General features: G+C 42.0%; 1 protein-coding gene across 5 annotated transcripts in view; it reads right to left on the reverse strand.

Annotated features, from left to right (window-relative positions):
• Positions 1-1,053: 1,053 nt before the first annotated feature.
• Positions 1,054-16,796, reverse strand: part of BAAT (bile acid-CoA:amino acid N-acyltransferase) — a 29,458-nt gene continuing 13,715 nt past the window's right edge. For 2 of the 5 annotated variants that reach the window (XM_072842155.1, XM_072842156.1), the window contains 3 exons: positions 6,756-7,255; positions 6,302-6,504; positions 1,054-2,710 (listed from right to left, as the gene is read on the reverse strand). In XM_072842155.1, coding sequence (XP_072698256.1) covers positions 2,117-2,710; positions 6,302-6,504; positions 6,756-7,218 — 1,260 coding nt within the window. In that variant the 5' untranslated portion in view covers positions 7,219-7,255 and the 3' untranslated portion in view covers positions 1,054-2,116. Of the gene's footprint in view, positions 2,711-6,301; positions 6,505-6,755; positions 7,256-11,948; positions 12,059-13,732; positions 14,047-16,796 lie in introns of those variants that run through there. The other 3 variants (XM_072842157.1, XM_072842152.1, XM_072842154.1) reach the window with 3 other exon arrangements.

The following is a 16,796-nucleotide window of genomic DNA, read 5'->3' on the forward strand; positions in this document are numbered from 1 at the left end:
TTAAAACAAATCAATAATTTGAAATTAATGGGGTTGTTATGAAGAAAAAGATTTAGATATGCTAAAGTTCTTGACTTTGGAGGGAGAAAGGTAAATATATTGATTGTATCTTTTATTTTTTTACCTTTTCGTTATGAAAAATTGCATCCACACATAAAAAATATTATACCTCAATATCCATAATCTAGAAGTAATAATTATTCACATTTTGCCATATTTCTGTATTTAAAACAATTCCCAGACATTGCAACCCTTCACCCGTAAATATGTCAGTATTCATCTTTATCTAAAAGTGGTCTTTATATAACCGCAATACCATTATGATGCCTAACAAGAGAATATCAATTTCAGTGTCATTTAATATCCAATCCATATTCAGATTTTTTTAATTGTCTCAAAAATGTCTTTTTACAGTCACTGTGCTCAAACCCAGCCCACAAATAGCATTTGGTTGATATGTCTCTTAAGTCTCTTTTTTTCTTAAGCCTCTTTTAATGCTTGATTGTCCCACAGCTCATTCCAATGCAAAAAAAGGGCAGGGGGGTGGGGGGGAATCCCACAAAGAAAAAAATCCCAAATTTTTTCATGCAACTAACTTGTGAAGAAACCAGGTGAGTTGTTAACTTAAAATGAGACCAGGTCATAGAATGACCCACAACCTGGATTTGTCTCTTTGCAGGATTTTTTAACTGGTCTCTAGCCACTGTATCAATAAATTTGATTGAAAGGTTTGACTAGGTTCAAGTTTAATAGTGTTTTAGAAGTCATCCAAGTAGTGCCAGGCACTCCACATCATGAAGCACATTATGTAAAAATGACCATTTTAAGAGACGCTAAGTTTGACCAGTGGGTTCAGGTGGTAACAATCTGATCCTCCACTGCAAAGTTTCTCACTCCTTCCCCCTTATAATAAATAGTATCTACAGTATGATACTTTGGTAAAGTTACTTTTGGGTTTAAGGTGGAGGTGGGATGGGGGGGTAGGTAAATCAAAAACTATTTAGAAATCAACAAAATGAGAACACTGCCAGAAAAATAAACAACAACAAAAAATATAGCAGAAGGAATGAATTTATTTTAAAACAACAGAAATCAAGGAATCAGGAGGAAAAGACCAAAAAACAAATCAAAACTGTTCTTGGAAAATATTAATAAAATAGAAAAATATTTGTCAAGTCAGACTGAGAGGAAAAAGGGAAAACATGCAGATAAAAGGGGATATGTGCAAAATTATTAGCAAAAAATGTGTTCTAGAATATATGGGCAAAATGCTGAGAAAATAGGAATGACCATATTGACTCCAAAAATTTTTACAAACCCAAATTAGTCAATATGAGAAAATAATCTGGTAAAATTAGGTGCAAAAGCAACATAAGTCCATTAATGAATGTAATTCACCACACTAATAGACTGAAGGAGGAAAGCATTATGGAAATAATTGCAGCCAATTCTGATAGAGTAATTGCTACATACCTTAACTGCTGTAATTGTTTTAAAAATATTAACTAATTTCATTAACTAATTTCAATAAGTGCTACAAAGGCATGTGATTAAATTCAATCCCATTCCTGATTAAATTTTAAAAAGAAATATATTTTAGGAGTAAAAAGAAACATCACTATCCTGAGCTTTATACAAAACATCACTATCCTGAGCTTTATACAAAAATAAAGTATGCTTTGGAAATCTATAACAAGCATTACATTTGATGGTGGCATTAGAACTTTTCATTTCAAATGTCAGAAATTCAATTTTAAACAGAAAATGTTTTTCCACAAGTAACTTGGAAATTCATGTAGATTGACAATACCTGGATCCAAGGTATTCCTACTTGGGAAACAAGATTATTCAGTTTACAAGGGTATTGCAATATTGAGATAGCAATGTACCCTGGTGCATATAAATGAAGATTCAGTTTATTAAACATTCAGATCACATACAAATTTGTCAGAAATACTTCTGGTGCACCTGTGCCCTTGTTCCTTGATTTTTTGTCCTATTTCCTTCCAATTGACCCAGGATAACTATGAAATCTACAGAAGTCAGGAGAACTCCCTCTTCCCATCATATCCCTGCCTTCTCATTTTTTTGTCTCATCATCACCCTTAGCCCTGGTTCAGAGTTTGCTCCTGGTTTGAGTAAGGTGCTGCCTGAAGAATTTCAGGATCTCTCCCCAGGAGTGCTCCTGGGCTGCGGCATGGGCAGCAGGGTCTCCTCCCCAAAGCAGAGGCAGAGAAAAGTTCTTGTTTGGGGAAGCGTAACACAGGGGTGAATAGGGCGGCTCTATGAGATGGCCCGCCCCAGGGTATAACAGCATCCTTCCGTTGTTTCTCCCATGGCTCCGCAGCTGGTGCAAGGCCTGCTCGGCATACTCCTTGCTATTCATGCATTCATCATTCTCTCCAACAATGAAGAGGATCGAACCCAGGGCCTTTTCAATAGGAAGCACGCTCTGCTGATTCAGTTCATCCCAGGGATCCCCCTTGTAGTGGCGGAGGCGCATAGCCCCTGAGATGTCCAACTGCATGCGCTCTACAAACGTGGGGATGGGTGTTATTACCGTATCTTTGTACCTGAGTGGAAATTCAAAAATGGCATTGGTCCCATTGATCCAGATGGTGGCTACCACCTGCTTCAGGAAGCAGGCCATGGCCAGCCCAATCTCTGCACCTTTGCTCACAGAGATCACCCCGATTCCTGGCGTTTGGACCTGAAGCACAAAATATAGGGAACCCATCACATGCCATACTCGAAGCAGCTGCCCTACAGGCCAAGTAAGCTAGTGTGATAGAAACAGAAAATATGGGATGAGAGTCCTAGCACTTGGATTTATCAGCTTCTATGACCGAAGACATTACCTATTTGCCTTCTGGAAGCCTTATTGTCTTACCAGGGTGATATTATTACCAACCCTGCAGGATTGTTATAAGGATCTAGTGAAACAATCAAAATAAAAGTTCTTCATCAAAAGCAGAGTTCCATAAAACCAAAAAGAGTTTAAATGCACCAACAACATTCAACATCACCTGAATAGAAGCAGGGAAACTTAAGAATCAAATTCTTCTCTCTAGTTAGGAAAAGAGTTTCCCAGGTTGTTTAGAATATTATGTAAGTGTTATTCATATTTAAATAGCATTTTACAGCTACTGAGGTTTTGCATGTCCATGAATCCAAGAGCTAACGGTGAAAGCTTTGAGGGTATAAAGTTGAAAGACCTGGATTCTATAAACAATTGAATGCCAGTGACCAGTTCAGTCGGAAAAGTAGTAGGTCATAAGAGAGGGGGTCTTTAACTCTGTGAAAGGCTGAGGGAGCAAAGGGAAGAAAGAAGGTTGGAAGACAAGTAGGGAAAGGAAGGGCATTTTGGACAGAGAGCAGCAAATGCATAGCAACCTGATATGTTTACTTTGTTTACACTCACAGACCAGCACCTATCATCAGATCACCTGGAAAAAAAAGTTCTTTCAATTAGAGCTTTCTGGGATCCATTTTTTTTTTTTTTAGTTTCTATTCCAATAGCTCTGATGGGCCCAAGAATCTCATACTAGAGCATATCCCCCCTCCACCCCAGGAAATGCAGTGTACTTCCATATTTGGAAACTACCATGACAGGAATGGACCGGGGAACAAGGGAGCAGACTATCACTGGAGATAGGATACTATACTGTGGACTTACTTACCACAGGGGGGCAGTTATGAAGGAGCAAACTGAAAGAGTGGCAGGGAGGATGAAGAAGGTGTGACCTATTGAGAAGTTCCAGGAATAGACCCTAAAACACTTTGGGACTGGTTGAGGATGTAGGGAAAGGAGAGGGGGAAAACCAGATGGGCAAGGATGACAAGGTGGATTTATTGACAGTTTACTGTAGGCTGAGCCCTCAGCTAAGTGCTTTACACATAAATTGTCTCAGCTAAGTGCTTTACACATAAATTGTCTCCGCTTGTCCTACCGATAAGAACCCTGAGATTCAGGAAGTTTACAAGTCTTGCTTAAGGCTACAACAATGTCAAGGAGCCGAGATGGGAATTGAACCTCTTCTGATGACACTGAATCTAAACTGAATTTTGACAATTGCTCTTCCTCTTCAGATAATGTCAAAGAGTGACATTTGAAATGAAAAAAAAAAAAAAACTTTTTTAAAATTGAAAACATTTGATCTGAGATTTAATTCCTTCTAGACAATCCTTTAAAAAAGAAAAAGAAAAGAAAAGAAAGAAAAGAAAAGAAAAAAGAAAAGAAAAAAAGAAGAAAAGAAGAAAAGAAAAGAAAGAAAAGAAAAAGAAAAGAAAAGAATAAAAAGAAAAGAAAACCCAGGGCAGCCCGGGTGGCTCAGCGGTTTAGCACCGCCTTCTGCCCAGGGTGTGATCATGGAGACCCAGGATGGAGTCCCACGTCGGGCTCCCTGCATGGAGCCTGCTTCTCCCTCTGCCTGTGTCTCTGCCTCTCTCTTTCTCTGTGTCTCTTGTGGATAAATAAATAAAATCTTAAAAAAAAAAAAAGACCTAGTCTTTAGAAAAAAAAAATTTTTTTTTAAGCCAAATATGCTTAGAAAAACCACACGTGTTTGATGGTGATGAGGAAGGTAACACCAAAGATGAAGATACTAATAGTGCTCCAAGAGGAGATGTGGCCTCATGTCTCCTGGAGAACAGTCAAGGCTCTCTGGGCAGAGAATGATATGAATAACAGAGCCAGGATAACCCAACAATTTGGAGCAAAGGCATTGCCAGAAGGTCTGTGTAGTTTTGTCACATGACTTTTTCTTTTTTTTTAAGATTTTATTTATTCATGAGAGACACAGAGAGAGAGAGAGAGAGAGGCAGAGACACAGGCAGAGGGAGAAGCAGGCTCCGTGGAGGGAGCCCAACGTGGGACTCAATTCCAGATCTCCAGGATCACACCCTGGGCTGAAGGTGGCGCTAAACGGCTGCCCTGTCACATGACTTAATCTGAGTTCTCATCTGAAAAATGAGGATGTCAACAGTATTTACATCACCAAGTAATTGTGAGTGTTCAATAACAGTGCTTTTAGAGTATTTAGCATAGAGTCAAATAGCAATTTAACAAATGTTAGCTGGTATGATTGTTTTACCATGACAGGTTGATCCATAAAACATAACTGATATTCAAACATTTTCAGACTGGAAAACTAGAATTACTATGTTTTAGTTTCACAGAATGTCAACCCAGACACCTGACCCTGTGATATTTATTCCTGTTTCTTTTTTTCGTCATTAACACAAACATCAGTACTTTGAGACCTCTTTAAGAGGTCTAGATTATAATTCATCTGACATTTAATTCCTAGAAAAAAAAGCTGGATTATGAGCAGTCCTTCTCAAACTTTGAACGTGCATCCAGATCACCTGGGGAATCTTGTTAAAATGTAGATGCTGACCAGGGTGTGGTCTGAGAGTCTGCATTCAAGCAGCTCTCTGGTCATACCAAGGCCTCTGGGCCATGGCCCACATTTTCAATGGTACAAACAATACTTGACAGAGTTCTAAAATGATCCTTCCTTTCTAGATTCCCTTCCCAGCTTTAAGCCTTGGACACTTACTTTGGGTTTAGTTCTGTCCCTAGATCTGATACTCACTGAAGAGCTAGTTTAGCTCATCAGATGGTGCAGCCACATCCATTCTGCTGATGATTCTGCTCTGATCCTGTGGCCCAGCTCTAAAACTGAACTGTGCATGTTCTTAGTCTCAGGACTCTTTCGTGTGACTTAACTCATTGAAGTTTGAAAACACATTAAGCTAGAGGATTCATGAGATCAGTAGCTGATAAAAATTGAAGAGTCACTGACAAGTCACAAGGACTTCAAATGTGAGGAGCCTTGGCTTTTTTTTTTTTCCAATGAAAATAACCATAATATGGGCAACCCGGGTGGCTCAGCGGTTTAGTGCCACCTTCAGCCCAGAACGTGATCCTGGAGACCAGGGATCGAGTCCCACGTCGTGCTCCCTGCATGGAGCCTGCTTTTCCCTCTGCCTGTGTCTCTGCCCCTCTGTGTGTATGTGTGTCTCTCGTGAATAAATGAATAAAATCTTTTTTAAAAAAAGAAAGAAAATAACCATAATACATTCACCATTTATTGTCTTTTGTGCCAATAAGCTGATCATCAAGCTCTACAAGGATAATGTCCATCCTACAAGGTAGATATTGTCCCAATTTTAAGGGTAAAATGTGCTATGCCCAAGTTTAAACAGATTGGTAAAAGAGGCAAAACAGACATTTCTGATTTGTTTTGTTTTGTTTTGCTATAATGTTGCAAAGTAGAATGAAAAGTATTTTAAATACCTTGGGATGAGCTAGTAGCAAGTTGGCAGCTTCCTCAAAATATTCCAGGTCAATCTCCAGCAGGTCACTGGGCAGATCTTCATAGGCAAAATATGCTAATGCAAGCACCGCAAAGCCACGTGCAGCCAAAAGACTGGCCCGAAATTCAACCAGACCCCCTCTGCCCCCAAACAAATCAATGACTCCTGGGAAAGGACCTTCCCCTGAAAGCAATAAAAAGAAAAGAGAATGGGATCAGAAAGAGTGAGAAGAGGCTCAAGTGGATAAGAGGGAAAGTACAAGGTGAGCAAAATGAATTCCACCTTTACACACACACACACACACACACACACACAATGGCATGATGATTCTAAACTATTGTGGGAAACACTAGTTCTCCAATAATTTGATGCCCTTTGTTTCAGTTTTTATACTCATCAACAAAGTTTTCTGTATCACCAAAGATTAGTCTCACCTGGAGGCAGAAAAAGGGCTCCTCGCACCCGACCTTCTCGGATCTGCACCCGTTGTAACCCAGGGCCTGAGAACCAGCGCTGTACCACCTGGCTGGCCATGACCTGATCTGTGATGACATCTTCAAAACAAACGGAGTCATATAGGTTCAGAGTGATCCAAAAGGGGCTGTTCATCACATCCTTCTTCAGCAGCCTCTGGAAAGCCTTCTTGGGCTTCAGAGACCAGAAGAGGCCCATTGGGTGAACCCCCACGTAGTCACCTCCAAATGCAGGAGTCTGCATTAGGTCCAGCTCACCAACCTCGTTGGCCTTATAGAAGGCTCTGGACCAGAACACATTCCCCTTCTCATCCTTCAGAGACGCCATTAGGGTCACCATCTGCAACGGGCGCAGGCCCGTCACTCGAATGTGCACTGGTTCATCTGCAAGGGCACTTGCTGGGGTGGCTGTCAGCTGGACCATTGGCAACTGGGAAAGGGATGGAGTGGTATTCCCTGCCCTATAGGGTGAGAGGAGACTTTTGAGTTGGAGACTGAAATCCCAGGAGAAAGACCGAGACAAGGCTTGCATTAAGTCTATCCAAGTTCTATTTCTAGAGACTTCATACAAAATACACAGAACATTTGGAGGAGGGAAAAGAAGACGTGCAAGAAGACTCATTACTCTCATTTTACACATGAGGAAACAGGTTAAGTGACATGCTCAAAGCCTCGTAAATAATTAACAGTAGAACTGGAAATTCAGGGTAAGGCTTATACCACAGCTTCCTGTCTTATCAATTATAACACTGTAGTAAACCTTAGTTTTTATGGTTTGGAGTAAGTTGAGCTTTAATTCCTCAGTTGAGATAATACCCATGTGACTTATTTCACAGAGTGTTTGTTAGGATCTAAGGAGGCAATACACAAAAAAGCATTTATAGGAAGGATCAGCACTGCTTTTCAAGCCCCATACCTACCTGGGGTAGAGTTACCTAAACATAAATATACTATTGTGTTATTTTTTATTTTGGTCTCTAATCCCTCCCTTCCATTATAAAACCAACCTCCAGCTCTTTTTCATATTCCCATTTTTTTTAAAGATTTTATTTATTTATTCATGAGACAGAGAGAGAGAGAGGCAGAGACACAGGCAGAGGGAGAAGTAGGCTCCATGCAGGGAGCCCAACATGGGACTCGATCCTGGGTCTCCTGAATCAGGCCCTGGACCAAAGGCAGGTGCTAAACCACTGAGCCCCCCAGGCTGCCCATGTTCCCATATTTTTAAGGGAAAATGAAACTCCATGATCTTGTCTCTGCTTGTATACCTTTCTAATGGAGTGATAAATGTCAAAATGTCGTTTGTGGTAAAGAGACTATAATAGACATTGGATCTGCTATTTTGTCCTCTGTTCCATTAATGAGCAAAATTTGGGGTATTTCCTCCTTCCTTACATCCTTCCTCCTTTCCTTCCTTTTCTCTCCCCCCACCTCCTTTCTTCCATACATCATACTCATAAAAAAATTGAAAATTTTCCATATTGTTCTCTCAAGAGGACTGCTTCTTATAGGAAATGTCACTCTAATCTAAACTATGGCATATACTTTGATCTAAATAGCAAAAATGTATATCTAGAATAAGAATAACTATTATGGAGCATTTCTGACAAGTCAGAGTGACTGGTGATCTCTGGGTCCCCATTCTAAATAGGTAAGGAGAAAATATCCCTGACATGTCTTGAATCAGGTATCCAAGCTGATCCAACCAGTAGTGGCCTCAGGTTGAGATCACATGGTATCAACATACCTGCTGAGTAGCCATCCCTGGGCTTTAGGAGGCTTTTCAAATATCACTAAATTTGTATCAAGATTTTGTGAAAATCTTGCCATGCCAAACCTTCACACAAGAAATTTCTTTTAGAGCTAAATATTGGAGAGACTTCACTTTTTCCTTTCCCTTGAGGACCTGGTAACTTTTTCCATGATAATAATGATATGGATTTGACAAAAACGAAACCATAAAACGAAGGAGAGAGAAAGACACTTGACAGGTCAACGGTGTGTGCTTGTGAAGGCTGTCTCAGATTTCCCCACCAAAGACAAGGAAGGGACCAGATGATCAGTGACCCCTTAGTCCTTGCTCCTTGGAATATAGGCTAAATAAAGTCAGCATCTTTCACACATTGTACCTCTACCTAGTAGAGAAGCTACTAGCCAATGGGATTTACACTAGCTGGTAGTAGAAGTTGTCCTGTCCAATGTGAATCATCTTTAACAAATAATTTTAAAAAGCAGCAATAGCTCCAGGAAAATTGAAAGGGAAGTTATACACCACAATGATTTGACAAGTAAAGGGCCTGGTTCTTTTAAATGGCTTCTGGAATTCTAGTCTCCCCTTGGTTCTCTTTTTTTTTCTCTAACAGCGAACAACATTGAGCAATTACTGAAAGCTAGCCGCTGGGTAATATTAGTTCCCATAATAAAGCTTTTTCACTTTTCAAGATCCTCTCATGGTCATTATAAGTGAGGAGATTGAACTCATCAAGTTAAGTGACTTACACAAGTTTGCCTGTGTTAATGGTGAAACAAGAACCCGTGCCATCTGACCCTCTATATAAATCTTATTTATTTTCCCCAAATGACAGCAACAATGTGAATGTGCATTTTTTTTCTTCCTGCCCTCTTTCCTACCCTTGTTTCTTTTTCACTACTTTCTTGTCTTTAGCTTCATCTTTTCCTTTCCCTGACTCTGAAGCTTTTAGTTACAGATACAGCCTGGGTGCGTAGTATGGCAGGATGGATAATGGACTAGTAGGATTGAATTTTAGTCCACAAACCCACATGTGCACAAAATGCAGTGTTTTCCTGTTTCTCTAGATTCAGCATAATTTCTCTTTTGAGTCCTTGTTCCTCCAGGTGGCAGAGATGTAATCACAGAATTCAGAGCGCTCTGCTTTTCCTTGAAGTCCAAGTAAGTCTCAGTGACTTGTACGGCGCTGAAAGACTTGGCCAGGGACGTCCTGCTCCTACGTTATCATACGTTCTTCCAAACCTATTTTGCAAGGTATGCCATGGGGTCCAAATTCAGATAGCTGGAGAGGCTGGGCAGGTATTGTAAGTTTGCACATGAAGGTCAGAGTGAATGCAAGTCAGACTGTAGTGAACTGAAGAAGATCTGCCCAATCTAAGGCATTCAACTGTATTCTCCTGGAAACACAACAAAATAGCACATACACAAAAACCCCAAGGTGGGTACCAGACCAAAGACACCTATTTGTGGCCTCTGGAATTCATGTCATCCGTTAGTTTTTTTGTAACTCAAAGGCCAGGAAAACATTTTTTTTTTTTCCCTTTTTGTCGTGGCATCCTTTCCGGAGGTACTGAGGATCAACTGACCTCCTGCAGGTGGGAGGACAATAAGGCAAAATGGAAATATCAAAATATGGTGGTGGGACAGGGAGGGAAGGACTCGTACCATACTAATACCATACTATTTCCGTTGGTGTATGGCAAGTCAGCCCTGCCCCCAGTATCCAAAGCCCTCAAACTTTCTCTTTACCCCTCACCATGCTTGAAGTTTGTGACTCTTTCCTGCTTTGCCTGTATTCCATTTCTTTTGTCTTATTCTCAATTCGATCCAAACTAATCCATGTATTGTGACAGGGATTAATACCTTTGTTAGTTAATAAGGTTTATTGCCTCTCAGTACCAGATTTTCTAGAATAAGTTGCAAGAAGCCTTAAAGCTTATCCTGTCCAATGCTGAATTGTCATCATCAGCAATAAGGCACCAACTGTATACAGGGACACACAGCTGAAGACGACTCCCTATCCTCTGGGCTCTCCAACATGCCTCAGAGTATTTAATATGTTACTGAACCTTATACTAGAGCCATTTATGCTGTGTTTTCACTCTCCTGTTAATCTGTAAATTTCTGGAGGGCAGGACCCTGTCTGATCTGTTTTTGTTACATTCACTGCACATGGAGCTGTTGACTACCAGGTATTCAATAAGTGATTTTTGATTGTGTTCTCCGCTTCATTCCCAGAAACTCTCATCTATTTACCTAATTCTTCCTCCCTGTTTACAGTCTTTTTCGCCTCCCAGTCTAATCTCTGCAATGTTGTCAGACAGATCTCAACACAAAAATTAGACCTCCCAGTCTAATCTCTTAAACTTCCAATGGCTAAAGGGTGAAGGGTGAAGTCTAAAGCTTCTGGCCATAAGTGTTAAGACCCTTTGCAGGGGTGGCACCTGGGTGACTCAGTGGTTAAGCGTCTGCCTTTGGCTCAGGTGTGATCCTGGGGTCCTGGGATCGAGGCCCTTATCAGGCTTCCTGCAGGGAGTCTGCTTCTCCCTCTGCCTATGTCTCTACCTCTCTCCATGTCTTTCATGAATAAATAAATAAAATCTTAAAAAAAAAAAAAAAAGACCCTTTACAGGGAAATGGTTTCATCACAGCACCCTGGAGGGTTTCCAGTGTGTCCACAGGCAAAACTCGAACCACCAGGACCTAAATCTAGATGGAATGCCTTGTGATCTCAGGAACATGACAAGATAGGCAATCTTTGGAGGAGGCTTCACAAGATTGTTTTGTCACCTGTCTCTCTTATCTTCTTTTTTAATTGAAATACAATTGACAGGGCAGCCCCGGTGGCGCAGCGTTTTAGCGCCGCCTGCAGCCTGGGGTATGATCCTGGAGATCCAGGATGGAGTCCCACATCGGGCTCCTTGCATGGAGCCTGCTTCTCCCTCTGCCTGTGTCTCTGTCTCTGTCTCCCTCTCTCTCTCTGTGTCTCTCATGAGTAAATAAATAAAAAATCTTAAAAAAAAAAAAAGAAATACAATTGACATATGATATTAGTTTTAGGTGTACATTTGACAACTAATATACATTACAGAACAATCATCATGAAAGGTTGTTACCATGCATCATCATACAAAGTTATTACAATGTTATTGGTTATATATTCCCTATGCTGTACTTTATACCCCAATGACTTCTTTATCTTGTAAGTGGAAGTTTGTAGCTCTTAATGGTCTCTATCTTATGGGAGGCTGCCATAAGACAGTTTTCCCATACACCTCCCTTTTTCCAGAGAGGCATGGGACTCTCTCTCTCTCTCACCCCCACGTGCATTTGGGGCAGGGCTGCAAACTCTGTGACCATTTCACTGCAGTCTGGAGTTGGCTCCTCCGCAACAGGATACCTACCTCGCAACTGTGTTGAAGTCTGGGGCCCCTTTTCTTTCAGCGCCATTATTTCAGGGTGTAAGACAAGGACACAGACAGCTGGCACTTTTGGCTTCTCTTGTCATAACTATCTATGCAAATAATAAACAGTCTGAATCTAACAGGGGCTCATTATTTCTTTACCAGCTGAATCTGTCATCTTGGTCTTGGGCTTCCCTTTGTGTTTGGTCCCCTTTATAGTCTGATTCAATCAAAGCCTTTTACAATTAACCCCTAGTTAACCTAGTTCCAATCCAACCAACCATCTCATCATAACGCTTGGCATATGATGTTGTAAAAATCTGCTTCTTTATCTCTCTCCTTTTTGCTCTATCCAATGCTGGAGCCTCTAGCCACATAGAACTAACTATATTTCGATTTATTAAAAATAAATAAAGTTTTGGGACACTTGGGTGGCTCAGTGGTTGAGCATTTGCCTTTGGCTCAGGGCATAATCCCAGGACTCTGGGATCGAGTCCCACATCAGGCTTCCTGCGTGAAGCCTGCTTCTCCCTCTGCCTGTGTCTCTGTCTCTCTCTCTCTGACTCTCATGAATAAATAAATAAAATCTAAATAAATAAATAAATAAATAAATAAACAAATAAAGTTTTAATTCCTCAGTCACAGTAACCATGTTTTAATTCCTTAATAGCCATACATAAGTAGTGACTACTACGTTGGACAAGGCAAACATTTCCAGCATCCTAGAATATTCTATTGGACAGCACTATCTATTTCTGAGTGTTAATTTTTCCTCAAGGGCAAGAATTACATGTTGCTCACCACTCTATTCCTCAGTTTCTAGAAAGGTGCCTGGCACATAGCAATCGCTCAATAACTGTTTGAGGAATTAAATGAAAGAGTAAGAGATGGATGGAAAGGTTAAAAAAAAGGGAAAAATAAAATTTCTCAGAGGAGTATGAAGAGGAAAGAAGCCCAACTGAATTTTTACAGGCTACTTCTGAAAATGGGAGATTCTTGAAAAATCCAATGGAAATAGAATCTCCAGGCCTCCTCACGTCTCTGTGGCAGAAGGCGACACACTGCACACCCAGAGTGACCACAAAACCAAAACCACAAAGCAGTCAGAGGCCAAGAAACAAGCTGCCTCACACAGGATTAGCCTTGTGATCTTGCAGACAGGGCCCCGGCAGTAAGGAAGCAACCTCCTAGGGGCCCAAAGCCATAATGTAGAGCCACTTCCAAAATTGCAGACTCCCAGGGTGAAGGGTATCAGGCCTCTACCACTGGGATACCTTGACCTACTGGAGAAAGGGTAGTCAGGAACCAGCAGGACACTAACACAGCAGGGGGCAGGAAACAAAGAATAAAAGGGAGCAAAAGGTCACCCTCAGTGGCTAAACTTACTAGTCAAGAAACAAAATTCCATTCCCTTAAGGGGCTTTACCTTCATCCTCACAAGGACTTTCTTCCCCTCCCCCCACAACACTAGAAGTCCCAGAGAAAGATTTCTAGAAACACTCTCTCGGTAAGTTCACATTAGTAGGACCCACACTTTGCAGTGCGCATTTTGTCCTCAAAACATCTCTAAAGGATCTCTTGGTAGGTGGGTGCATCTGACACAGATCTGCGTTGCCAAGGACGTCCCCCCAGGAAGTGGCACTAGCCACCAAGAGAGGAAGGCACACAGTTGAATGAAAGGGCCTCCTTCCCAGGGGCCCCACCACAAGACCCAGCACACCTCCGCCAGGCCAGGCCCTGATAGCCCGACTCCCCCCCCCCCCCCCCCACACACACACACTCACTCTGAATTCAGCTGCAGGGAGCAGTCTGGAGGAGGGCAGCTGGCTGCACCAACTGGAGGCTTCAGAGGCTTCCCTGCTGCTTGCTCGTCCGGAACCCCTCAAATACCCCAGCCTAGCCAGCCAGGCTCCTGCTTGCCTACTCTCCCAAGTTGAAGTTACCTCACAAAACTGTCAGCTCTTCCTTCCTTTTATGTCCCCAGTCCCGGGACTGCTGGCTTTGCTGTCATGGGATCAGGACAGAGGCTTGGTGCAGCTGCTACTCCCTCCCCTCAGCCCAAGCGTTTCATAATGGGATCTCGTGTTTCATCACATGGCTCTGGTTTCTAAGCATTGCCCCACTCCTCCTCTCCACTCCTGGTTCTGGTCCCCTCTACCGCAAACCCTTCTCTATTCCCTCCTCTAAGTCAATAGTCTCTTAGGCGACTGCCTTTTTTGATAGTGTCTTACAAGGTAAGCCCCAAGTGCCCAGCCTCAGAGAAGTATGGGCTTAAGACTCCCCAGAAGGGCCTGTTAAATAAAGGTTCCTGGGCCCTCCCCAGAGATGCTAACTAAAATAAGGTCCTGAGGTCTGTATGTTCAACCGAGGATTGCTAAGGCATGGCTGGGTTTGCGAACCACTCTTCCAAGGGATAACAGGAACCCTCCCAATGAAAAATGCCTCCCCGGGGCCAGAACTTCTGAAATCTGCCCCACTGTTAATCTCATCAGTCAACGTCCATTGTCAAAATGTACAAATGATCAAGTTTACAGATTGTAGACTATGCCTCCGGGTTGTGACTTACTTGAGGGGGGACACCATGTCTTTTCATTTTTGCATCTTTTCCAGCCAGTGAGGCCTAGCTGGGAGACCACGTGTCTCTGCAGCCAGACCTCGGTTGGAACCCTAACTCCTTAACTATCAGTGTGACTGGCCTCAGGCAGGTTGCTTAACTTTTCTTGTGCTTCAACTTCTTAATGGGAGTGATATATGAATGTATTGCAAGTGAAATAGAAGCCTTGAGGGAAGAGGGCTGATCTCGGAAGTCATGGGCAGATTAAAAAGTACTGAGGAAAGGGAATGGTGTCTCAGCACATGGCTCTCACAGTGGATAAGAGGTACCTTGGCAGGATGGCAAGGCTCCCAGCTGAGTAACTAATTTCCAAGATCAGATCTCAGGATGGGATTAGTGTCATTTTTACGAAGATTCTAAGAGAAGTGCAGGAAAGAAAGCATGGGCAAGTCATCATGCTCCAGCACCCAGGTAATAGATAAAGCGAGGAGCAGGTTAAGTTGGCAGAGAGCCAGTTCTTCTCCCCTCTGCTGCTCAGGTCAGAAAACATCAGGGAACCTAGCAGTCCGTGGGCCCCTAAGGTGTTTAGCAAATGAGAAGTGGGGACATTGGGCAGTGAGGACTATGTACAGAAGAAGCCTTAGCAGTTATCAATAGCAGGTGTGAACCACGTAGAAAGGACTGAGGTCCTCTAGGGTAGGATATCTACCTGCAGCCTGCCTTCACACTCACGACTGCAACATCCACTCTTCCCAGGCCCCCAAAGCCTGCTGGGCTGCCCTGAAGATTTGAACCCCCACAATCACACAAGCCAATTTCTTAAAATCAGTGTTTCTCCCTCTCTCTCTGTGCACACCTTCTTAGGGTATATTTACTGGACCTGAGAATGTAACCAACATAAGACAAATTAAGAGGAGAAAAGCATACCAAAGTATTTGATATAAGTTTTATGTGGCACAGGAGGCCTCATAAGGAATGAGACCCAAATAAAAGCAAATACTTGCTTTTATACTAGCTTGAACAAAAACAGAGGCAATTGTGAAAAAGTAACTCAACTATGTGGGCAGTCTAAAGGAAGATAAGAATCATTTGAACAAGGTCTATTTGTATAGAATTCTCTCCAATCTCAACTTCTGATTTGATGATAAGAATTTTACTTTCCTTTTGGTGGAGGGAGGATACCATCCATCTGGGAGTTTTTTCTCTTACTTTCAGGAGGGAAAAGGAAGGGTTAGAGGGCCCATGTATCTGCTGCCATGTATTGTATCTGCTGTTTTTTTATCTTCTAACAATTTTTGTCAAAGAGGCATATTTTGGGGTGACATATTCTGGTTTCATTCAAAGGAGACAGAAAAACAGCAGTGAACATCAGTGATTATGAAATGAAGACTATTCTAACAGGATGGTCATAGTTGTATTCGGATTTCATTGAGCTTCCACATAGCTGCCACATAATCAGTGGAAAACTGACTCCTCAAAGACAGACCCAAAGTGTTCCTAATCATCATTAGAACCTAAAAAATTGGGGATCCCTGGGTGGTGCAGCGGTTTAGCGCCTGCCTTTGGCCCAGGACGCGATCCTGGAGACCCGGGATCGAATCCCACGTCGGGCTCCCGGTGCATGGAGCTTGCTTCTCCCTCTGCCCATGTCTCTGCCTCTCTCTCTCTCTGTGTGTGACTATCATAAATAAATAAAAATTAAAAAAAAAAAAGAGCCTAAAAAATTTCTCCATAATAAGAGTAAATATAGAACTTGGAGTGTCTCTAGCTCTCCTAAACCAAAAACAACCAAAACAATGTGTTAATGTATAGACCGAAATTTTTTCAAATTTCCCGAGAATAGAGTTTAACAAGCCATGGGGGGAAATCAACACAGTGTATCAGAGAAAATTTAGGTCTAAGTCCCTGGATTCTAATTCCAGCCCTGGTATTAATTCATCGTGGAAGTTTCTTTGCACCTCTATTACTCAGCTATGAGAAGACTGACGTAGATTGGTACTCCAAAAAATTTCTGTCATTAAGTAGGACCTTCATGAGTTTCGCTGTATCTCTGTACTCTGACCTGTTTCTCGTAAGGCAAGGATGATCTTTATTTATGCCTCCCCAACAGCAGTAATGTTCTCAGTAATTGCTTGATTCTTCCTCAGAGGCTTTATTACATTAAGGCTAGGTCCTGGGGCTTGTCCTTTGGAAGAAGGCAACTCTACCTAGAAAGAATGTCTAAGCCTTGACCAAGGCTGGAATGGATTATGAGAAACTGGAAGCCACAGAAGAAGCTTTTGTCCTGCTTTTTT

The sequence above is a fragment of the Canis lupus genome, chromosome 10 (assembly GCF_048164855.1).
Source record: "Canis lupus baileyi chromosome 10, mCanLup2.hap1, whole genome shotgun sequence".
NCBI lineage: Eukaryota > Metazoa > Chordata > Mammalia > Carnivora > Canidae > Canis > Canis lupus.